This window comes from Euprymna scolopes, chromosome 33 (genome assembly GCF_053919585.1).
Source record: "Euprymna scolopes isolate OS-2025 chromosome 33, ASM5391958v1, whole genome shotgun sequence".
Lineage (NCBI taxonomy): Eukaryota > Metazoa > Mollusca > Cephalopoda > Sepiida > Sepiolidae > Euprymna > Euprymna scolopes.
Window position 1 is genome coordinate 71,336,266 of NC_136514.1, and position 24,946 is coordinate 71,361,211.

Below are 24,946 nucleotides of genomic sequence, written 5' to 3' on the forward strand. Positions count from 1 at the left end.
TAATTGTCTACAAAGGTAGAATCACATATTTTGGAGAGGTGGTCAGATGGTGGTGGTGAGGGGTTATGGAAGGTATTAATCTACAATAATACCAAAGGAATATTGCAATATATTCATTTTTAAACAGTCCTAGATTGCAATTTAAGTTTCTTGTACATAAAATGTATTACAATTTAACTTTGAGTTCTCTAACTTCTTTTCTCTTAATGGATATATGACATTTTTAAGAAATTACAGCATAATTTATGTGCATTTACTGCAGATTATTTGGAAACCATTAATTTTTGGAGATTTTCAGTAAAATATTCTGATTCCTTGCACAAAAATACACCTATATGGCAAATTTCATTGCTTAATCTTATGTTTTACTGAAAAATTAGTGTAAAAAATGTGACCCAACACATATCGTCATAAAGAGAGAAAGATATCCAAATGTGTGAAGCACAAAAATATTCACAATTTCCTTAATTTTAATCAGATTTTGAAAATTTAAAAAGATTCTTTCTTAACTCATGAAGCTCTGTATGACATTATTGACATATTTTAAGCCATTTCGATTTTTTTGTGTGTATTGCTACATTAATGTGGGTGTGATAATTATCTAGATAAAACATTGTCCACTACTTACAAATCATCTGATTCCTTAACTTGAAACATGTGCTGATGTTCTTACTCTGAAGAGGTTGCAAAACAGCATTGAAATACTTGTTTCAAATGTTCTTAATGATTTTGATGAGATATAACTATTTGTAATATTTGGGGTATTTCTGACTACTGTTCTCATCTTGAGTGTCATTTTCACAAGATTTCGGTTGATGTAACCTCCGACCTTCTTTAGTTGTATCTTGTCAAACTCGATACTTGTATTTGTCAAACTTGGTAATTTGGACAGAATTTTGAATGTAACTCTTTATTTACTTGACGAGCATGCTCTCGTTCCATTAGCCTTGACTGGATAGAGGTCCGCAAGAATCCATGGTGCAGTGGTTAGAGTACCTGGAAAAATCAATTGTAAAAATGATATTCTCCTGAAGGTTGAAAGCTCAATTCTCAGTATGGGCGACTGAAAAATGCAATTGTGAATTATTTAGGACTTCTATCGAGTCATGGCTGAGATAGTTTCTTTTTAAACACTTTAGAACGGGTTCTTAAACTTTTTCTCGCTAAGTACCCCCTGAGTTATAAGACCATTTTTCCCGAACCCCTAATAATCTGACAATGAACAGAATGGCAATTTATAGACTAACTTATTAAAGTACAATAATTCTGCAAAGGATATTATGAAATTATTCAAATTTGAATGAATTTATTCAGAGAAACATCAGTATTGCAAATATTTCACAATGATGTTACACATGCAGGAGTGAAACAATATTTTCTTAAGTATCAATCAATAATGAACTTCAGTGTGAGGGATGTGCATGTTTGTTGCAAGCAAGTAACTCAATTCGAGGAGCAGTATTAGATATGCACAATCGTAGGTCATGTTTGACATTAAGTCATGATCGATGTTTAGTTATTCAACAGCGTTGAAAATCCTTGCTCGCACAGGAAAGTAAAGAGTTCAAAACATTTTCAGATACAACGGTAAATTTCACTCATTTTTAGATCAGAATTTGGTGAGAGAAAGAGTTTCAATGTGTGTATATATATATATATATCTATATATATATAATCCTATTAAAATGAAATGCAGTTATAACATAATATAATATGATATTAGAATAATCAATACGCAATTGAAAACACTAATATACCTCATTAGGCAAACAAAATGTGCTGAAGACAGGGGTAACAACTCCGATGTGTATCAGTGTGTGTCGGCTACTGACTGTCCAGTCCACGTAACCATCATTCACAGTTGCTGTTTTAAAAGTAAACCGACACGATATGGTGTGTGCGCACACACACACACACACACACACACACACCATATTCAACTATCGGTAATCAACGCTGTAAATTTAGAAACCAGCGTAGAACAGTGAGATTGAAGGAACACACTCTGCTAGACTGAATTTAATAATCCATAACTACCACTATTTAAAATATGTTTCTTGTCAGCCATCTAAGTACCCTTGGGGGTTCGCGAACCCCAGTTTGAGAACCTTTGGTTTAGAAAATTAAAAAATTGCATAAAAAAAAAAGGAACCTAATCCAATCTATATTGAAATTCAACTGTATTCCATAAAAAAAAAGCAAGAATTCCAAAAACAAAGCTACATTGTGTGTTGTTTATATTGTTTTATAGATTTTAAATACTAAAATTTGTTTATTTTGATTGTGAAATCAACTCTACATATCAAATAAAACAAAGCAAAATGCTGATTATAATTTTTAAGGTCACAATATCAACCTATTTGTAAAAAATATTGTTGCTTACGATGTATATTATACAATGTGTGTTCCTATTTATTTACTTCCCTATGAGGTATACATAAATTTTTAATGTGAGGACAATCCAGCTCCCAAAAATGGGACACTCTGGATTGGGATAAAAATAAAAAATTGCTTCAATCTAGAATGATTTCTCCTTAACTGACAGAGGATGGGAAAGATGAGATGTTCTATCAGAGCAGGTACTATACTTTGAAATGTTCATTTGCAACAAATATAAAAATGCAATTAAAATTTTAAACAATTTCGACAGAACCATAAAAAATGTGGAGAGTCGAAATTTTTTTTGTTTTTTTTAGAACCATTAGTCACCACAATACCATATTTATCCTACCTAAAATATACCCAACAAATTTATTGGAAGCTGGGAAACACAAAAAATTTTTTTGATAAGTTAATATCTAAGTAAGAGTAGGACTTATGTAAGAGTAAAAGAAGGAGATATAGTTTGTGAGTGGTTTATTTATTTAGCTAAAAGGCTAGGAATTTGCAATTATGAATTTAGGAAACAAATGGCAATTTAATAAAGAAGCAAACTAAAAATAAATGATTAAGAAAAACAATAAATAATGAAAATAACAAATAAATTCATTGTTTAATCAATTTTTAATTATGTTTAACAGTACATACACCTAGCTCCTCAAACAGGCCTACTCTTAACCTTGGCAGTACAAGTGTCAGCCTCCCCCTTTTTCAAATGCCATGCAATATCTCATCTGTAGAATTTCTGACAAAGTATCAAAGGTTTTCCATTAAAGAGTGTAAATTATCAAAGTTTGCATGCAGCAGTCTTGATGCATAAAGATCTGAATTCACTATCTGTACGATGTTCAATTTTCTCATGAGTTGGGTATTTTATACGTTTTTTTTTTTTTTTTTTAAAGAAACACATTTCTAATCATTAATTCCTTGCCAGTTTTTTTTTTTTTCTTGAATGTTTTCATCTCTATACAATGATAGGATAAAAAAAAACTTCAGACTTTCAATCTTTTTATTAAATAAGAATTTAAGGGCTAATCAAAGATCATGCTCCTTTGCCTCCTCATCTCAATATTGCCAATCAATTACTGTGCTTCGTCAGCCCTCATTCGGCAGTCAGTGAAATTATTGGAAAGATTCGGCTCAACTGATTCAAGGAATACTGACATAAGTTAAAAGATTTGTTAAAATTTTTTTCCATTCAAGTTTAAATAATTTGAAATTGCTTTCAGATTTTAAAATCAAATTTACTGTGGACATGTGATCTAATGTTAAAATCAGTTCCAATTGCCAGTCTTTCTGCATATTGAAGGTTAAATGTTTACTACAGGTAATAATAACTAAGAATAACAAATTCATACATTTACCTGGTCATGGTTGATGAAATGAGAACATCTATCCCAATGGATTAAATAAAGAGTTCAGCTTCAAATTCCATATAGGTTTTTGTTAGGTATAAAGATTCTCATATTTCACAAAATGCACTGAGGAAACCGGAGAAACCATTGGGCAAAGTGGTGTGAATATAAAACCGAAATGAGAATAATTGTTTAAATAACAAGAAGTTGCTATTTTTTCTTTTTCTTCTCTACAAACACAATTTTTAATTAATTTTGTATTCATTTTCTAATTTCAGAATAAATCTGGCTCTACAGAATCTCTGGCCGGTGAGATGGAAACCGTGATCATTCAAGGCACAGATTTTGCCAAAGAATTTGAAAAACCCAATGATCGAGCCAGCCACATAAAAATTGGGCGTGCTAAGCAGGTAGGATTGATTTATTTTATAAGTTGTTTTTACTATGGAAAAAAAAAGCACTTTTTGTATAGCCATCTTCAAATTTAATGGCTATCAGATGGCAAAGAAATATTAGGACTTAGCCATTTTTTTTTCTTTTCTCCTTTTTTTTTTTTTTTAACCTTAATTGCAAACAGTCAATCTATGGCTTGCCCTTTTCAGCTGCAGTTAAATACCCTGTATTTACTTTGGATTGATCACATGATTCCATTAAAATGTAAGTTTGATTTTCCATATACCAAAACCAAAACTACAAAGTGTATACATACTTCAAGTAAAATGCATGCTTATTATCATTTATTTTTTAATCATTATTTGTGGGACGTGTTGTCATCCGCCTAAAGGGACTGCATGGTCTTCTTCTTGATGGTTCAAAAACAGAATAATTGTATAAAGTTTTTCTTTTCACCAGTCTCACTCCAATCATTTCAGTTCTAATCCATTGCCATCAAATTTAGGAGAAAAACAAAACAAAAATACTTTTAAAGGAAATATAGACTGACTAGCAGATGGTAATGGCATTGCCGACCTGTAAAATAAGCTAAAATTTATTTAGGTGTTATGTTAGGCAATTACAGGATAAATTAAATCCATCAAAAATCTGTACAATTTTGAAATTCATAAAAAAGAAATGTTAAATTGATTCATTTATAGTTTTTTAAAAATGTCTAACAAAAAATGAATAATTTTAGAATTTATATTATGGGATACATCTTCCAGGATGAAGAAAGATAACATTTGAAGCCGTTAATAATCACAGGAGTTAAGACTCCTAAATACGGCAACGGGACAAATTCAGCTATAAACTTGCACTCCAGAATTTCTGATTGGAGAAGGTTAATTTTTATGGTGTTAAACACTCATTAGTGTCTTTAACAAGAATTGAAATTTGTATTCTACTTTTCCCACAATGTTTTGGCTGATTTAACCTTTGACCTTCTTCAAGTGCATCTTTTGAAACTCTAGAATATTTTGATCAAGCTAGGGAACATCTCTTCTGGAGGTTCAATTCTTACTAGCAGAGTAATAGAATTACATAAAAATTACAATTTCCTCTCTGTCATGACAAACTAAATAAGAACAATCTACTCTCGTGATTTGAAATTCTGTACTAATTCCAAAATTTAATGTAAAGATTCTAAAGTTTGAAAAGCTGCACCTGAATAATATTGGAGGTTACCTTAAACAGCCAAGATGAGAATAATCAATATTCATTTCAAAAATGCTGATTAAACTTGGTTTAAATTTGTAGAATCAATATAATATTTTACATAAACAGTTAAAAGTTCATAAAACATTTCAGTTGGGACTTAATTCCACAACTACCTTCTAAATATAATTGTGAATTAGTTATGCATTAGATTTCTTGTGAAATGTTACATGTGAAATTCATTTTTGGTACTTGAACATTCATTTCCGTATAGGATAAACAAATTTACTCCTATATGATCTTGATTTTTATCTGACTGAGCAAAGTTCCGATCTACATAGGAAAATGTTTCTTGTCAATAACTTTTTTTTTTTCCTTTTATGAACTGAAAATTTTTTTTTTTTGCCTTTTCTGAACTGAAAAGCACAATTTGAAATATTTGAAGCCTCCTCGCATTCACTTCTGATATTAAATTTTTTTTCTTACTGGCATAATTTTAGCTATTTGAGAAAATTATGTAGAAGTAAAAAGTTATTTCTATTCCAATGGTTGTTACAGTTAAGGAATGTCCTGGTTTTTTTTTTTTTTTCTCCCAATCTTATATTTCATGCTTTTAAAATAGATTACCCCTCTTGCTTCCCCCTAAAGAAATTTCTTGTGCAGAATTTCCATTTTAATTGTTTTGCCTTTCGTTATATTAAAAAAAAAAAAAAAAGTGTTTGATTTTAAATTTCCCAGATGAAATATTTTCAGGTTTTATTCAATCTGCATTGCTCTGATTTTATTTTAAATCACTTTTCAAAAAACAACAAAAGAAATCCGTCCTTATTAAACACGAAAAAAGATTCTAATTACCTTTTTTCTAATAAAACAGAGACTTGAGTACTCATTAAACTCTTCATCATTTCACCATCAACCCTTCCCTCTCTCTCATTCTGTTGCCCTCAAAATCCAAACTACTTCTGCCTTGTCACATCATTTTTTCTTTTGTCATTCCTGCTTTTCAGAAGGCATGTGTTAATAATGATTGTTTTCATTGATGTTTTCTCAATATTGACGATGAAACCCTGTTTGCAACTGCAGCAGGGAACAATACAGAGGCTTATTTCTCTTCTTTCCTATATCATCTTTTATGACAGCACGTTTCAACAACACAAGCCTAAGGGATATAATAAAACAATAAAAATGAACTTATTTTACGCACAATTTTGTAAATCATGATGTTTGAATATAATTTACTGAGTTTATTGAATATTCCGCATGCCACTCCTTTGCTCTTGATCACTCCTTGGATGCAGCGGAGAATATTAACAATTAAGTTGTTGATGTAGTCAAGAGATTTATTTTGTCCATAATTCTTTTGCTAGTCTCAATGCTTCAGCACTTCAAGGATGCTTTTCGGCTACCATTTTTCTTGAATATTCCTAATTTTATATGGGTTAAGATTTTTAAGTCATATTGTCACTATTTTTGTACAATATTTTCTGCGTTGTTTTGAAATGGTGCAGAAGGAGATGCCCACATCATGCATGAAAATGGACCACTAATTAATTAGCATATTGATTTCATGTTTCTCCTGTAGAAATGCCACATACTTAGAATTTGTTCTTTTTTTTTTTTTTTTTTTTTCCAGGAAGCCTGAAATAGTCCATTGTTCCCATATATTTATATATAAAATCCCAACTTCTTTGGTCTTGGTGGAACTGATTCATAATTGGAATTATAAACTTTTCATCAGATTTCTTTCCTCATAACTGATATCCATTTTGTTTTGGCATCCTACAGATTGTTGTAGGATAAATCCCCCCCTCCCTCCTCTGAAGTGACCAATCTGGATAATGATTAGCAAATACAACATGCTTCAATTTCATTAGATTTGTTGGTTGAAATAATTGAACACAAAACTCCAATTTTAATATTTACCCTATTTTGTAATGTTACAATGTTCTTGATCAAATAGCCATCTTGTACAGGTTTTCATTAATGGACGTTTCCTTATTTGTATTATTGTATTCTGCCAATTACACATTCAGAAACTCCTTCAAATTTTTTTTTTATGTCTATCAAATTATGAGGACTTTTTAAGTTCATTTTCTAGATCCAATTACAGTGCATTAATCTTGATAATGGTTGAATTTTAATCATATCTTCATAATAGCTGATGCATGGTTTTTGTTTTTTATTAATGTAAAAAAATTTTCTTCCGACTTATGTTAATATCTATAATTCTTCTATAATCTGGTATTATTATGCTGCCATCTTTGAACAATTTTCTTATTAGTTTTTACCAATTGTCAACGGTTTCTTTTCACCAGATTTTCTTATGAAAGTGCAAAAAATGGAAAGTTGGCTTGTCCACTATGACACTGTTTAGATCATCTTATTGTTTTTTTTAGGTTGACATTGTATTCATTAGTTTTGTTGATTATACTAATTGTAAATCTATGCTCTTCCTTTCGCTGTCTCTTATAAGTTCTCTCAACCAGTTTTTGTCTGGAAAATAAAGATGACCCTGTCAGCCAAATACCTCCCCTACAAGGCAACCTAGAGAACACAGTTTGATTATCATAATTCACTGAATGCATATGAAAAATGCCAACCGGACGTAAATTAGTATTTTCAAGCTGATAAAAATGGTCTTACTCTGATTTAGCTGATAAGGATAATACTGCTTGCAATTCCAAACCTAATTTATTGACTCTTGTCTTTAAAACCTCTTTCTCAATTGGCAAATCTTCAGCCATTTTTGTTTGTTTCTTTGACACTTTGTGAAACGTATGCTGCATTATTGTGCCATTCTAAGGATATTTCCATTCATAGTAGACTGATCTATCGCCGCTGCAGCCCGAAGAGATTTCATGATGTGCCGGAATTCTTAAGAATTCCTCATTTGCATGCTATAAATTCTTAAAATCTTTTTAAACCCATTTTTTTTGCTGAATTTAAGGACAAAAACCTTAATTTGCATGTGCATGAAAGTTATTCTTTGATTTCCTTCCTCAAACAAAAAAATATATAATCGATTCTTGTTTATTTTTGTCCCACTCCACATTCTTTTAGACCAAACATGTTTATTTATTTTTTGTTGTTGAGGTATGCCTCCTGTTTGTAGATCTTAAACTTATGAAGAGTCAATTTCTGATAGCCAAGGCTGAGTAAACTACTAAGAAATGCAAAACAAAATATATTGGAATTGTTTTTAAATAAAGTATAGTCAGCCTGCACATTTATCAATGAAAATGAAATTTCCAAATTAATACCAACAAACCAAATTTAAAATTTACACTTGACAGGCCAACAAAAAATTTACACTTGACAGGCCAACAAAAAATACAATTTAAAATTTACTCTTGACAGGCCAATAAAAAATACAATTTAAAATTTACTCTTGACAGGCCAACAAAAAATACAATTTAAAATTTACTCTTGACAGGCCAACAAAAAATACAATTTAAAATTTACTCTTGACAGGCCAATAAAAAATACAATTTAAAATTTACTCTTGACAGGCCAACAAAAAATACAATTTAAAATTTACTCTTGACAGGCCAATAAAAAATACAATTTAAAATTTACTCTTGACAGGCCAATAAAAAATACAATTTAAAATTTACTCTTGACAGGCCAATAAAAAATACAATTTAAAATTTACTCTTGACAGGCCAACAAAAAATACAATTTAAAATTTACTCTTGACAGGCCAATAAAAAATACAATTTAAAATTTACTCTTGACAGGCCAATAAAAAATACAATTTAAAATTTACTCTTGACAGGCCAACAAAAAATACAATTTAAAATTTACTCTTGACAGGCCAATAAAAAATACAATTTAAAATTTACTCTTGACAGGCCAATAAAAAATACAATTTAAAATTTACTCTTGACAGGCCAACAAAAAATACAATTTAAAATTTACTCTTGACAGGCCAATAAAAAATACAATTTAAAATTTACTCTTGACAGGCCAATAAAAAATACAATTTAAAATTTACTCTTGACAGGCCAATAAAAAATACAATTTAAAATTTACTCTTGACAGGCCAACAAAAAATACAATTTAAAATTTACTCTTGACAGGCCAATAAAAAATACAATTTAAAATTTACTCTTGACAGGCCAATAAAAAATACAATTTAAAATTTACTCTTGACAGGCCAATAAAAAATACAATTTAAAATTTACTCTTGACAGGCCAATAAAAAATACAATTTAAAATTTACTCTTGACAGGCCAACAAAAAATACAATTTAAAATTTACTCTTGACAGGCCAACAAAAAATACAATTTAAAATTTACTCTTGACAGGCCAATAAAAATGCTATTTCAAACTGAAACCCTGAAATTCTGCTTGTAGCGATTCTTGGACACAAAAAGTAATCTATCATCACTTCTTTGATATTAGAACAAAAATAAAAATATTGAATTTCAATTAAAACCAATGATGTCTACTGAATTTTCATGTTGAAATTAGTAAAATATCTAAAAATTACTAAAAATGATAAATTAGAAAATTAATTATTAATGAAAATAGTTTTTGAAATAAATAGCAAATTATAATTAAATTACAAACAGAATAAACAAGGGAGGTAACTGAAGTCTGTCTTGTTACATTTTATCCAAAAAATGATGGTCAATTGATTGTGAACTCATGAAAGTAACTGTTTTATGTAATATTACTAATATGTTACTAAATGCAACATGACAAGTAAGTAGATAATGTCAACTAAAAGCAATATTGACAAAAAATAAGTAAAGAAAAAAAACATTGGGTTTTAATGGAAATTCAATTTTATGGTTTTCGATTTTTATTTTTATACTGAAGAAGCACCATCTATAAAATATTTGTTTTGATAAGCCAAAAGTCATTATTTCCTTATATTTCTTCAAACTTGGGAAATTTGTGTTTTTAAAATGCATAAAGATCTTAAGCATTCTTGAACTTTTTTTTTTTTTTCAAGATCTGTGGAATTTTAACAAAATTCCCCCACCCATTCTCACTCCCCTATATTTTCTTTCTCTATTGCTCTCTCAAAAAAATAGAATGATTGGAGGCGTACCTCCTTCCCAGTTTTTTTTTTTCTTCTTTGTTTCTCTGCATGTTCGTTTGTTGCTTCTTTTTTTTTTATTATTATTATTATTTTTTTTTTTTTTTTTAAATATTTTTAAGCACTTCAAAAACAAGTGTTTTTAACAATTTTCCTATTTTATTTTCAAGGTAGAAAGGAAAAATAAGCATTAATGGAGAGATTCTGTTATTAGATTGTTGTCACATTTCTCCTGTTAGAATCAGTTTTATTTTTTATTCTTTCTAGAAGCACTCGTAGAATAGAAAATAAACAATTGAAATGTTCTAATTAAAATCCTTATGGGATCATTTTTATTAAATGTTAACAATTTAAAAATTTCCAATCTTAGCTAGTTTGAAAATTGTTTTTTTTTTTTTTTTAGAACTACAGTCAGCACAGTATTTATGTAGATAAAAAAATTGTTTCATGTGCATTTGAAATTTATTTGAAAAATACCAATCTAGATATACATGTAAACTTGTGATGACTTTTGCCATTTTTGTTTTCACCCAACTGAAACCAAGTTAATCCATTTATTTTAAGAATCCTAGAATATTGGAGTGGGTACTTGAGTTAATGGACACCCTTATAGAGTGTGAAATTGGTTGTGTCAAATTTAAATCTTTAAAGGTTGATTAAAATCTTAATCGATTAGGAAAACTCTAGACCGGCACTGTCTGTCTTCCATTTGAAAATAAGTTTTATTCAATAAATCCATACACATCTGAAAATCATTATTAAATCTCTGGAAATTGAAATTTTTTCCTCCCACAAAAAAACAGAAACTCTTCCTTAATTCTTTGATTTCTTCTTTTTCCTCCTCTCCTCCAGATCCAATTATCGCTTACATGTTTGATGAGTATTCTGTAAGCATCTATTTGGGCCCAGATTAATTCTGTATCCAAAAAAGTAAGTTTATGTTCTCAACAATGGTAAAATATCTTTTTGGGATTAATTCGATAAAATGTTTCTTTTAACTGTTTAAAAACATTTCTCAGTTGAATATTTCGCATTTCTTTCAACTTTGGATTTTTAAAAATATTTTAAACTTGTTCACTGTAGAATTCAGTTTACTAAAAATCAGTTTATCAAAAATGTTTGAGTTTTATGTAAAAAAAAATAATTTTTAAATATTTAAAAAATATGTTGATTTCTCATATATTTGTTCAATTTTAAACTAATCAGAAGTAAAGTTTTGTAAATTTTAAAATTGGCTTAAACAGTATTGCTGTTTATAAACAACGGAAACTTTTTATTTGTTTAAACAATCAAAGAAAATCTTTTTGGTATTATGAGAAATTGTTTAAATTGCAAATTCCATTTTAATGTTCATTTTTCATTAGATGTAAATAATAAAACTAGTGTTGTAGTTTGTTGAAACCATTGTGATTACATAGAAGAATATTTGTGTTGGGATAATTCTGCATTACATATAAACATTAATTGCGTTTATTTCTTTTATATCTTCATATTTGATAAAATCACTTTAAAGAAATATAAGAAATGTAATTGCAGTTTTTATTTGCATATCCATTATTGACTCCATCCTTCCAAATCAACCTGCTTTTTTTTTCTAATTGAGGTGTTGCATATAACTCGATTGAAGAGATTGTTAGATGTCACTCTAGGTGTGAGCAATATCTTCAACTAATAACATCTAGACAGCATCTCCATTAAAAAAAAATTGATTCAAAATGTCTTTTTCAATAATAGCCATGCAAACAAAAAACACACTATCATTAGTTTTAATGTATTTTGAACTATTGCTCATCTCAAAAATGTATGAAAAAAAGGATATGAATACAATTTATATATATACTCAATGCTGAATTAATGTATTGTGACTGCCTTTAACTCAAATCTTAGTATTTATTTGCTTTCCCACCAAAGCAAAATGTGACACGAGGTCGGTTTTATGTGGGGGTTAAACTAGCTCCTTGAAAAAAAAGGCAAAAGAGGCACTCTAGTTGGGACCAAAAATAATTGTCCCAGTATAGAGTTTCCCCTACATTGACTGGGACAAATTATCTTAAATGCAACATCTGCAGACAGATACTACACTTTGATCCCGGCCTGAAGGCCAAGAAGAAAATCATTTACCTATGAATATACCCTTTGCCAAACTAATTTTCAGAACTATTCAAAACTTGATTGTTTATAGATATAAAAAAACAACATTTTAAACAAGTTTTCACAAATGTAATTATTTTAAGTGATTGCCAACATATTTTATCAAATATTGGGATGTTACATCATTTTTGAATTGAGATTTTTGACTATAGTATTTGAACTTACTAGACACATTCTACTTATTCATACAATAGTGGCTTTGTCTAAGGATAGTGTTTTTCTTTAGTTTTACGGCACAAATGAGCCATAATACTTGACTTTGGCTCATAAACTTGAAATTCTATTAATCATTTTAACGACCTAAAAATCACTTAAGAATGTTGCGGTACATACCAGTTATGGACATTTTTTTCCCCAGTACACTATTACGAGAGAACATCATGTTAATTTTTTATCTATCAGTTCCATATCTGAACATGATTATAAAGCGTTAAATGTTAATTTTTTATCTATCAGTTCTATATCTGAACATGATTATAAAGCGTTTAATGTTAATTTTTTATCTATCAGTTCCATATCTGAACATGATTATAAAGCGTTAAATGTTAATTTTTTATCTATCAGTTCTATATCTGAACATGATTATAAAGCGTTAAATGTTAATTTTTTATCTATCAGTTCTATATCTGAACATGATTATAAAGCGTTAAATGTTAATTTTTTATCTATCAGTTCCATATCTGAACATGATTATAAAGCGTTAAATGTTAATTTTTTATCTATCAGTTCCATATCTGAACATGATTATAAAGCGTTAAATGTTAATTTTTTATCTATCAGTTCCATATCTGAACATGATTATAAAGCGTTTAATGTTAATTTTTTATCTATCAGTTCTATATCTGAACATGATTATAAAGCGTTTAATGTTAATTTTTTATCTATCAGTTCTATATCTGAACATGATTATAAAGCGTTTAATGTTAATTTTTTATCTATCAGTTCTATATCTGAACATGATTATAAAGCGTTAAATGTTAATTTTTTATCTATCAGTTCCATATCTGAACATGATTATAAAGCGTTTAATGTTAATTTTTTATCTATCAGTTCCATATCTGAACATGATTATAAAGCGTTAAATGTTAATTTTTTATCTATCAGTTCTATATCTGAACATGATTATAAAGCGTTAAATGTTAATTTTTTATCTATCAGTTCTATATCTGAACATGATTATAAAGCGTTTAATGTTAATTTTTTATCTATCAGTTCTATATCTGAACATGATTATAAAGCGTTTAATGTTAATTTTTTATCTATCAGTTCCATATCTGAACATGATTATAAAGCGTTAAATGTTAATTTTTTATCTATCAGTTCTATATCTGAACATGATTATAAAGTGTTTAATGTTAATCGGCAAGAGTTGATTATGATGATTCATGTTTGTTGTTATACAAAATGAAAACTATTTCTTTTTCATACCACCTTTGAACATATTAAATTCAACTTTTACTAAAAGTCTAAACATTACTTTTTATAGATTATCAGGATTGATATTAACTTTTTGGAGAATCCTTAAAAAATACTGCACAACACTATTAGAAAACTTCTAACATTGCTTTTGGGGCAAAAAAATATGTGTGATATATAATTTAATAATAATAATAAAAAAAAAAAGTGGCAGCCATTTTTTAAGATAAAGATGTCTTATTTCCTGTTACCTGTCTGACTAATGCATTATGGGCTTGGTTTTTCTTAATCTTTTTATTTTGAGGAACAGAACAAATGCGACACTGATGTTAGCCTAAATTTTTTATGTTAAAACAAAAACTAAAATAAAAACTATTCAAAAAGCAAACCTTAGTCACAAAAAAGAAACAAACTTTCATCTTGAAATTAGCTTCCATTTATATGATAAATATCTAATATATATATATATATATATATATATATATATATATATATATATATATATGTGTATATACTTGTTAAATTACACATATTTTTTAGTTTAAATAGAAAATATTAGATGTAATGATTTTATGTAATAAGGTGTTTTGAAATAGGGCTGGAAAGCATTTTTTAAGATTTCCCTAAAGTTAATGTGATGCAATTATTAGATAGTATATTATATATGATTTAATAAACAAATGTAGATCGAAATGATTGTGTCATATTAGTTCGTTTTAAAAAAAAAAAAGCAAACTTTTTTCTACTTGTCAAGTGTTCTTTAGCATGTATTGTTTTAATTTGGAAAAGAGAAGACTAATTTTTAAACAATGCATTCTGAAGCCAGTAATTCGCCAATATCATTTTGACTCTTCCATTTCATTTAGCGTGATTTTTGACTGTGGAGTTATCTTTTATTCTTTAAAGTTGTTTGATTTTCAAAGTCAGACACAAATAGCATTTAAACTGGCAAATCAAAACTTGGCTTTTGACTAGCTAATTTTCATTTGCTATTATGTACCTTGTTATTGACAATATATTTCAAAAGTTACTTAGTCTGGACAAGAGACTTGGTAATATGAAACATAGTGAATAAGCACCTAAAACTAAAAATTAGTAAGATGGGATAACTCATTTTAAATTAACTTATTCTTTGAATTTAAAATGTGTTTATTGACTAAAAATTATGCATTTCTCCAAATGTAAAAGTAAATTTATTAACTAGTTTCTTCACAACCAAATACCTTTACACAACACTGCACAATATGCCTACATGTTTAGTTTATCAACATTTAGCTATTTCTCATTTTATAATCGCAAATATTCAAATTCAACCTTTCTAATGTTATATTTTACATCTTTTGCACAAAATGACCTTTTAGACCCTGATTCAATAACCACAAACTTTATAATAGATAAAAATAATTACTCTGCTACCATATAGCTAAACATTTTAATTTCAAGCTCAGAACAATCTACCTTTGCAAATTAAATAAAGGGTTTGGTTTGAAATTCCATATAGGTTCTTGAGTTTGAAAGGATGTACTTGAAAAGTTGGAGGTTACATTGGCCGAAATAGTTTGAAATAATCAAGATGAGAATAATAGTTTGAATAATCCAAATTCCGAATCATGTAAAAAAAAAAAAAAAAATAATAATAATAAACTCTCATATCTGATATAATGTTAATACAATAAAATTAGTAAAACTAAAATCCTGAAAATTGTTTTCTAATTGAGATTTGGGTACTCTATATACGATTAAACATATCAATTTTTTTCTTCTGTAAAATTCTTTGTGGAAATGACTGGAAATCAATAAGATAATGGAAAAAGAGCAGAAAAAACTTAAACCCGAATATTACTACTATAAAAAAATAATTTTTATTATAATTAAAATTTTATTTCATAACATTAAAGGTTTGTGCCTAAGTTTAATTGCAGAGGCATAATGATAGTCACTATGTTGAGAGTCAACTGTCCTATGAATCTAATTTGGGAATATTCTGAGAATAAGAAAGTTTCAAATAAATAAAAGGATTTTAGAAATAAAATTAAATAATTGCATTTTAAGCCAAAAAAAAGTGTTCACTTATCAAATTAGTGAATATTTTTCAAAGAAAGTTTGAAGATGTCACTTGATTTAGCTTGTTTCTTTTATACAATATTTCGTTGGTCAAAATTCCTTTCTCTTTGCCAAATTTTGTCAACATTTGCAAACGCTGTGGCTAGTTGACTAAAGTTAATGTATACTCTTTTAAAATTTACATTTCATGGTGTCACCTGTCTTTTGTTATTAATTTCCATAATGCGTTTTACAAAAAGAGATATATGTTCCTTACACTGTAGTTAGTACCTAATATTTAATGTAGATCTTTATCCTGATAGATTCCCTTTCAGATTGATCCGAACTTAAAATTCTGTTTTTTTTTAAGAACAGATAAGGCATGTAAAATTGTTTACAGAATGCTTCTCTGACGTTTAGATAAAAAGCTTGTGCCAAACTTGAATATAGCGCACTAAATTCAGCCATTAGTCGCTTAGTATTTTCGTTTCCTTTTGCTGCTATATGTCATAAGTGATTTCCTTTTTTTATTTTTATTTTTTATTGTAACAAAAAAAAAAACATGTAATAGATATTTCTTCTGGGTTTTATTTATTTTTTCCTTTTATTACATTTTTAAGTTAGTGGTGTTGAAAAAAAAAAATTAGTTTTGCTTCTAACCTGATTATCCAAACTGAACATTGAGAATCCTGTTGGTTTTTCATACAGTTTATTCTACAAGTGAGAGTATTTAACGGACGTTTGATGAGTAAGATTACAGGTAATGCCTATTGGGTTGCATTGTTACTGTTTGGGTGTAGTCTGCTCAGACAGTGCTTTTTTTGACACAGACTTTCTCCACTGCATACTGGAGAACTCTCTCAGCGCTTGTAACCACTCTCCTCCTCCCTCCTCCTTCTCTTCACCCCCCACCCCTTCCCACTCTGCTTAGTTTTTGCTGGTGTTGGCATGATTTCATCTCCATTTTTTGTTCTTTTTTGTTCTCTTTATTTTTGACTTCCTCATTCTTATCCTGACGCTCTTGCTGCTGCGATATATATATATATATATATATATATATATATATATATATATATATATATATATAAAATCACTTTTCATCAATAATTCTATAAGCAGTTGAACATGCTTCAACTAACCTTTTTTGATTGTAGTGTCATGTTTATTAATCTTTTCAAGTAACAACAAAACCAAACTTAAATGGAATTGGAACAAGTGCCACTCGTTCCGTCTGACCCCATATAATAGATTTGTTGTTTACATTGTTTTTCATTGCATGTCTTTTACTTCTTGGCAAAAATAACATTTTCTACGAACCCTTGAAATGATGATTGCCGATACAATATCTCTTTCGCTACAAATATTAACTTATTTCAGAGCTGACCGATTTAAATTTTCCACCAAAAGTAAAAGCGTTTAGTTTCAGTAAAGAAAAACCATGAATGCTGTTTTTGCCATTACCAGCCACGTTAAGACTTTCTCTTTTCATCTTGAAAGAAAATCTTGGGGGGGATTATTTTACTGACTTGTACCGAACATATACAATTATGTTTTTTTTACTCAACATCCACAATCTTTGTTGGGAGTGTCATCTCAAAGTGAAATGTCATTTTCCAAATTTCATTTTCTCTTGTGTCTCAGTGATTTTTCTTTAATTCTTTTTATTTTAGTTCAGTTCTCAAGTTCAGCAGGCTGCTTTTCTGTTTTTCATTAACAAAATAATAGAAACATTAAAATTTTTTCTGTGTGATTTGGCCTGTTTTACCATCAATAACATGTTAAGAGGTTGTACAACTCATCTATTTCAGGGGTTCTTATGAAATGCCACTCCAAATATTGCTCATCCCTTCCAAAAGTTTCTGCTGGATATCTCGACTTAATCTGTGTCACTTTGCCAAAACAAAAAAAAATATTGTTAGCCAAATCTTTGAATAACCCTGCTGCCGATCCCCCTCCCTCTGACCCTTGTTTACCCCATCCCCTAGCTAACTGTAGAAAGCATTTCAATCTTACTACAACTACTATTTAAGCACTTCTCTCTCTCTCTTTCTTCTCACTGACTGATTGCTTGACTGTGTGGTAATATATCCTCCTCCTCATCCTCCTTTGAATTGGTAGCACTGTGTTGCATGCTAACAGACATAAGCATTTATTATCATTATTATTATTATCTGGTGGAAGTAAAAGCTTGTATTTGTTGCATGTGTCAAGAGTATTATGGACTATTTCTGCTAGAACAAAAGTTTGTCATTTTCAAATGAAACATAAATTTCTCAGAGCAAAATCTTTATTAGAAATCATCTGAACAATAAAAATGAAACGTGTACATTCAAACTTCTCAATAGTGCATTATTTAGCTGAGTCCTTTAGTTAATTTTAACTGTTTTAATCATAGATAAATGTTGAAAAGAATTTTCTTTAATTAAAACATTGGCCTTGAAAGCATTTGTGTGTATGTATGTGCGTGTTTCTATGATTTCCTCACTTTTTTATTTTAAAATTGATACTATCTTTATTTGACCTGAAACAACAAATGTCAAACCCACATAACTGACAAGTGTTTATGATTTGAAATTGATCTATTTCAATTATTCAACACTTATTTCAAATCACTAAAATTAAGATACATTTGAAACTCTTCAAATTATGCCATCTGGATAGTTTTTTAGGGGCTAAACTTCCACACTAACATAAAAACATTTGTTTGTCCCATATTTCATTGAATTCTACTTGCGGAAAAACTACACCCCTACGAGATATCATTTCTCATTCTTCTTGCTTTCTTTTACTAATCTATTGTATTTTGATTTCATTTCATTCCCAAATTCTGTTTTTTTATGTGAGTTGACTCTGTGCCAACCAACCAAATAAATCAATATATATGCTTTTTATTTTGGTCTACAAATGTCTTGCAAACTATATATGCCAACATGCTTTTAGTATATTTTATGTTTCCAAAAGAAACTCAGTAATCAATACTGTAAAATTTTGACCATTTGTGTAAAACTTATCAATAATTCGCCTTTCCGATTGAACATTCATTATTTGAATTTAAAAAGCTGTAAAATTGTCCCACACTGCTTTGTTCTTGATGACCATAAAAAAATTGATTTTCTTTTTTAGCGTTTGGTTTTGACAAGTAGTTTGGAACAATTTAAATGCTAATTACCATCTCTGTGTGTCCCATTCCCAGAAGAATTGTCTGACTGGTGTCTTGATGAAAAATTGTCAAAATTGCATGCATGAGAGAGAATTAACATTTGATTAATTGTTTAAAAAATCCCCCCTCCCACCAGCAAACACGCAAACATTTTGTTTGATTTTCTAAGGTTGACAACCTCCCCCCCCCCACACACACATACACGCTTGCTCAACATTTTTTTTTTTTTTTTTTTTTTTTTTTTTTTTTTTGCTTCAAATTGATAAAGTCTATCTAATAATTCTTTGCTGATCATTCATGATCCCAAATGTAACAAAGGAAATGCACAGGTCATGCATTTTTGCAATTCTTCATTTTGACTCCAGTTAAGATTTTTTATTTCAAACTTATTTACACATCCACCCCATCCCGACCCTCACTTGTTTTTCCATTTGTAACTTTTTTTATTTTGGTCTGCTTGAGGTCTTATCAGTTTTTTACCACAAACAAGTGCATAAAAATACTCATTTAAGTTTTGAATTTATTTTAATGGCTATTGCTAGATTTCAAAAGAACATCAAATATTTATAAACAAAATTATAAACATTTTAAACTGTTTATAGAGACTAGAAATTCAGTTTGATTGTCTTTAAAGAAATTAGTTTGAAAAATACTTATTTTTAGGATAATTGAAAAATAAAATAAAAATTCCTATGCTCTAAAAAATTGTCCTTGTCTTGAATGAATAGAATTTCATTAAGGAATGTAAAAAAGAATGAAGAATTTGTATTGAAAGTATTCCCTGATTTATCTGTGAATGCTTCCCTCTTGACCATTTCAACCAAAATAATTTTGCCCTTAAATTCCTTTGCATTTCAAACATCTTTTTCATTCCTTGATGAATTTCTTTTTAATCTTTTTTTTTTTTCTGACATGCTATTATTTGTATGTTCACACCATCAAATATTTGTTTGTTTTTTTTTAAGAAAAAATGAAATCATATAAACTAATATTTTATGTTGATTTCTTTGTTTTTTTTGTTATTATCTACGCGTGAATAATATTGCCTTGTAAAAAAGTGTCATCTTCTTACGAGACTTTATTATTTTTCCATTTTATATTAATTTTTTTCATCTTTCTCTTTATTTCCCCGTCTGCTCAAATTTGTTTTTCTTCTGATATTTCAGCTTTCAATTGATAATAATATCCGTGTGCCACGTGTATCTTTATTTTCAGGAATTTCAAGATTGAAACATTCTTTTTTATTTTGTTTGTGACTTTAACCCTAACGTGCCCCTTTTCACTTACCCATCTTTCTTCTATCTTGGCCAAAATGACTTATAATCAAAATTAATTTCACCAAAACCTCTTAGCTTTTGCCCATGTCTGCTAGGTAGCGTCACATTGATAAAAAAAAAAAAAAATGAAACAAGTAGTCATGGTAAGAGACACATCGAAAAACGATTTGCATGGCTTATAATGGTTATGTCATCGTCCCTTCTATATTAGACTCATATCATTACAGATAGAGTCTTTCTTTTATTATTTTTTATTAACTTTAGAGGAATGCAGAAAATGCTGTTTTGTATCATTTCAAACAACTCGTTGTATAAAACAAATATATTTAATGTTTTTTGACAAAATAATGTGTAATATAAGCTAAAAATAAACAATTCTCATTGAAGCTATATTCAAAGTGGATAGTTCTTGTCTTTACATCTTTATTGGCTGATGCATTATGGGTTGCTTTCTTTTTTTTTTATCTTTTTTAATTAACATGTTTTTTACCCGCATTCATGCCAAACAAGGCACAGTGCTACTTGGACTTAAAGACCTACTGTTTGGGACCATATGTACAGGGACACTAATTAGGGAGCTGAGTAGTGACATATCTTTTTGCATTAAACTTAAACGTGTCTATGCAGGAGACTGGAACGAAATTCCAAAGTCTGACAAGTTAAGGGAAGACATAAGAGTAAAAGACTTTTCAGCTTCTAGGGATCTCTGCTTATCAGGTTAGTCGGGGTATTCATGTTGAGGGAGCAACAAGTGCTATGAATTTCTTAAAGCACATTTCAATAAATTACTTGTAAAGCTGATACAACAATTATTTTGTAGAATATGTTTTAGAGCACAGAATTTTAGTAATTATAATCTTATTCAGTGTTCCAAAAATGGCAATTTCTATTTCCCTAAAACTAATGTTCTCACAAAATAATAAAACACCCATAGCATGCATCAGTTCAATCGATAAAGGCAAAAATGACAAGTGATATTCATCTTGAATAAAGCTTAGTTGATGAAACACTTCTTTTTTTGTCTACAAAACATGAAATATAATTTTATGTAATAATTGTGTTGAAATAATACCAGGCAGCAGTATTTTTTAAGGATTTCTCTAAAATTAATGTTAACCTGTTTTCATTTTTTTTTATGCATATTTTGAAGTGAATTGTATCTGGGACCAAACAAAAAGCTGTCCTATCTCGATAATAAACAAAAATGTTTAACTCTTGCACCGAGTTGCAACATTTGGAGAAGATGGATGCTTTAAAGCAAAGGCGTCCCATTTATTTTAAAGACATCCTTTTCTTCCACTAATAGGATTTTTCATGGATCATAGATTTCAATTTCTTGTAAATAATGCATTTGATTAGATTATGACTAAAAGAAAGTTCATCTCCGAATAGTTTATACCCATGTTGACTACTGCATGATTGTATTACGATTATTACTAGCCAAACTGAATGTTCATCTTGTAATGTTCTTAATGTTCTGATGGTAAGTAGACCCTGTTTTTCATATCCTGCTGTGTTTTACTCACCTCTTCTTGGTCTAATTCAAAAAAGCATGGGGGGGGAAAATGACTGAGATAAACTATAAATATTGCCTTTCACACATTTTCCCTCTCAATGCTCTTCATCAAGAAGATATGTTCGATAATAAGACAAAATGATAAAAGAATTCTTTTCAATAAAACGGTAATATCTTAGAGATTTTCTTGATTGTTTGCTTTTTTAACACCTGTTTGGTGCTTTGTATTAAAGTAAATATTTTCTATATTCAAATCTTTTGCCTTGATGACTCTTTCTTCTACCATTTATGACAGATTTCTAAATAAAAGCAAACAATTTTCTTTACATTCACAAAAGTTTATTCGTGCGAATGGTTTGTATAAACAATAACCTGTTTCCAAACTATTCATCTTTTAAGCAACAATTCCACCATAAGACATATTTTTTTCTATTTTACCTTTTGGCACTAACATTTTTTTTGTTGTAATTAAAGACTGAAACCAATGCTTCATACTCTGCTGCTTTTGGTTAGTAGAATAATAATAATGGCTCTTGGAAGATATTTTAATGGGTCGGTCTTTCACGCTTTCAGGGAATGAAGAACTTTCATATGTGCACGTATCTGTTCATCAGATTTAGCTACACAAAGCAAAATTCATCAAATAGACATTGTGAAATTGTCTTAAAATAATAGCAACACGGTAGTAACTTTTCATTATTTCTACTAAATGAAATACTTTCTAATATACACATGTATGTTTATAATTTATGCATGGATGCTTTTGATAGATAAGTTTCAAACGGAGAAAAGATCTTGTTTTAATTATAAAAAATAAGAATACAATGGATTCATGTATGCTGAACACTATTAAGAATAAAAAAGTAATTCACTTTACAATTTTTGCATAAAATTTCTCTTAAAACCGTCAGATGTGAGAACACAAGCATTAGCAAAGGACAGTTATTGTTTATAGTTGAGATACAAATGAAACGATAAGAAAAACTGATTTTAATGTATTTGATGTCAAATTATAAAAGTTTTGCATTCACTTTTTATCAAGAAATACGTTAAAAAGAAAAGGTCAGTGAACTGTCTGAAAAATAACATTCTTCTGTGTTTTTACATTAGGTAATTTTTTTATGTTTCAAATATAAAGAAATTCATCCTTTTTAGCTGACAGATTTTATACTTCTTAATTTGCAACCGCTATGTCTGAATATGCAGATGATTTTGTATGGTTTTCGTTAACAGTTGAAAATGCGCAAACGTTTTCATATTTTGAATGTAGTTTGCTCACTAAATCTTCTCTCTTCCATCTTTTCATATGCACATTCTGTTAATGAGCTAAGTCGTGTGGTGGTCTCCCTGCTCATGCATGTCTGTCTCTCTCTGTTGTTTCTCTCTCTCTCTCCATTGATCGTAGTATAGCTAGTAACTAAAAATTCTGTTAATGTCACTGATGATGTGGATTAAAACAAAACGAAACTTCAAGTGACCAATTTTGGCAAACTGCTTTTAGTAATCTTTTTCTTTTTCTAATAATTTCAATTCTATTAACATTAAATTCACAAACATTGAATCCTACCAGAAAATCTTTAAGAATCCAAACAAAATTACTAAATGTTTGCAAAAAAATATTTTTTTATTATTTAAATTATTTCCTTTCAGCATTTTATTATTTAATGTAAAATATTTCACAATCTTTTTATTAAATTTTTTTCCAAATCTTTAAGGAGAAAAAAACAAAAAAACAATGAAATTTCGGGCTGGTCACTTTTTCATTGTTTTCTTTGAACCAAATCTTATCATTTGTGACCCCCTCCCTCATTTTTTTTAAATGGTAGGTTGCTTTTAGATGAACTTTTGTTCTAAGATCTATTTATATATATATATATATATATATATATATATATATATATATATACTTTTTTTTTTTTTTTTTTTTTTTTTTTTTCAATGCTTGGTTGTTAATTTTTGAATTTCTTCAAAATATTTATTTTTATTTATTTTTCATTATTTCTAACAAAACTTTCTACTTTTCACTTTGCTAAAACACATTTTTCGTATATGCTTACCAACCATTTTTTCTGTTGGTTAGAAAAGCTAACAATTTTCAATAATTCTAAGGTTAATTTCATTATTTCTACATATACTTATATCAGAAGATTTTTATTTACTCTGCAAAACTTTTTTCTCACCCTCCCCATTTTATCAAGGATTTTGTAGTGTTATAAGTAATAAATCGTTCTTTTAAATACAATCATTTCTAATATAGCAATTAAATATTATCTTCATAGATAATATATCTTTTTTTTTTCTTTTTTTTTTTTACATCTTAACTTCGACCAGGTTTTTTTTTTCCTAACCTAATGCGTTTACTTTGTTTTTGTGCTATTCATGTTTTACCGCTAATGTCCCCCCTCCCGTAAAGATCTTCATTTGTTATATAAGACAACATCATTCCATACTTTCCAATTCCAATAAAAACAAGTCTTTTATTTGCAATGTTTTCTACCTGTTTAAAATATCATTGATGGGATTCTTATTTGAAATATTTTAAAAGCAAACATCCCCTACCAAAAGTATTGCTATATAGTCTTTTAGATAAGATCTTCAGTAACAAACTAACCTTTTTCCTTTACATGAAAATAAATTCCTTGCTTTTTATTTCCAAAATATTCTCTAATGTCAGCTTTTTAAATTTTGTTCCAAGATAAACATGAATGGATCATTTCTAGTAAGTAATTTCTTGACTTCTTGCAACACTAAAACCTTAAAAGCTTAGGTTCCCTTTTTAGTTTTACGTATATAATATATGAACTCCACTCAATTTGTTGTCAAATTGTGTAGAGGAATGATCGTAAGTTCCTTCAGGAATTTCTTTTTTTTTTTTTTTCTTCCAAACTAAAACTGATTCTTGTAATGGAATGTTTGTTTCTTTTTATTTTGGACCCTATTTGTTTATTTTCCAGTGCTGGTGGCCACGGTTTTCTAAGTACTTGTATGACTTTCTTTTTATATGCATTTATG

At 28.8% G+C, this 24,946-nt stretch overlaps 1 protein-coding gene across 22 annotated transcripts in view; it reads left to right on the plus strand.

The window, feature by feature from the left end:
* LOC145258289 (uncharacterized) overlaps nt 1–24,946 on the plus strand; it is a 175,922-nt gene that overhangs the window by 126,124 nt on the left and 24,852 nt on the right. For 11 of the 22 annotated variants that reach the window (XM_080116307.1, XM_080116305.1, XM_080116304.1 and 8 more), the window contains 2 exons: nt 4,013–4,144; nt 24,630–24,653. In XM_080116307.1, the coding sequence (XP_079972433.1) occupies nt 4,013–4,144; nt 24,630–24,653 (156 nt within the window). Of the gene's footprint in view, nt 1–4,012; nt 4,145–16,689; nt 16,742–24,629; nt 24,654–24,946 lie in introns of all 22 variants that reach the window. The other 11 variants (XM_080116320.1, XM_080116312.1, XM_080116313.1 and 8 more) reach the window with 2 other exon arrangements.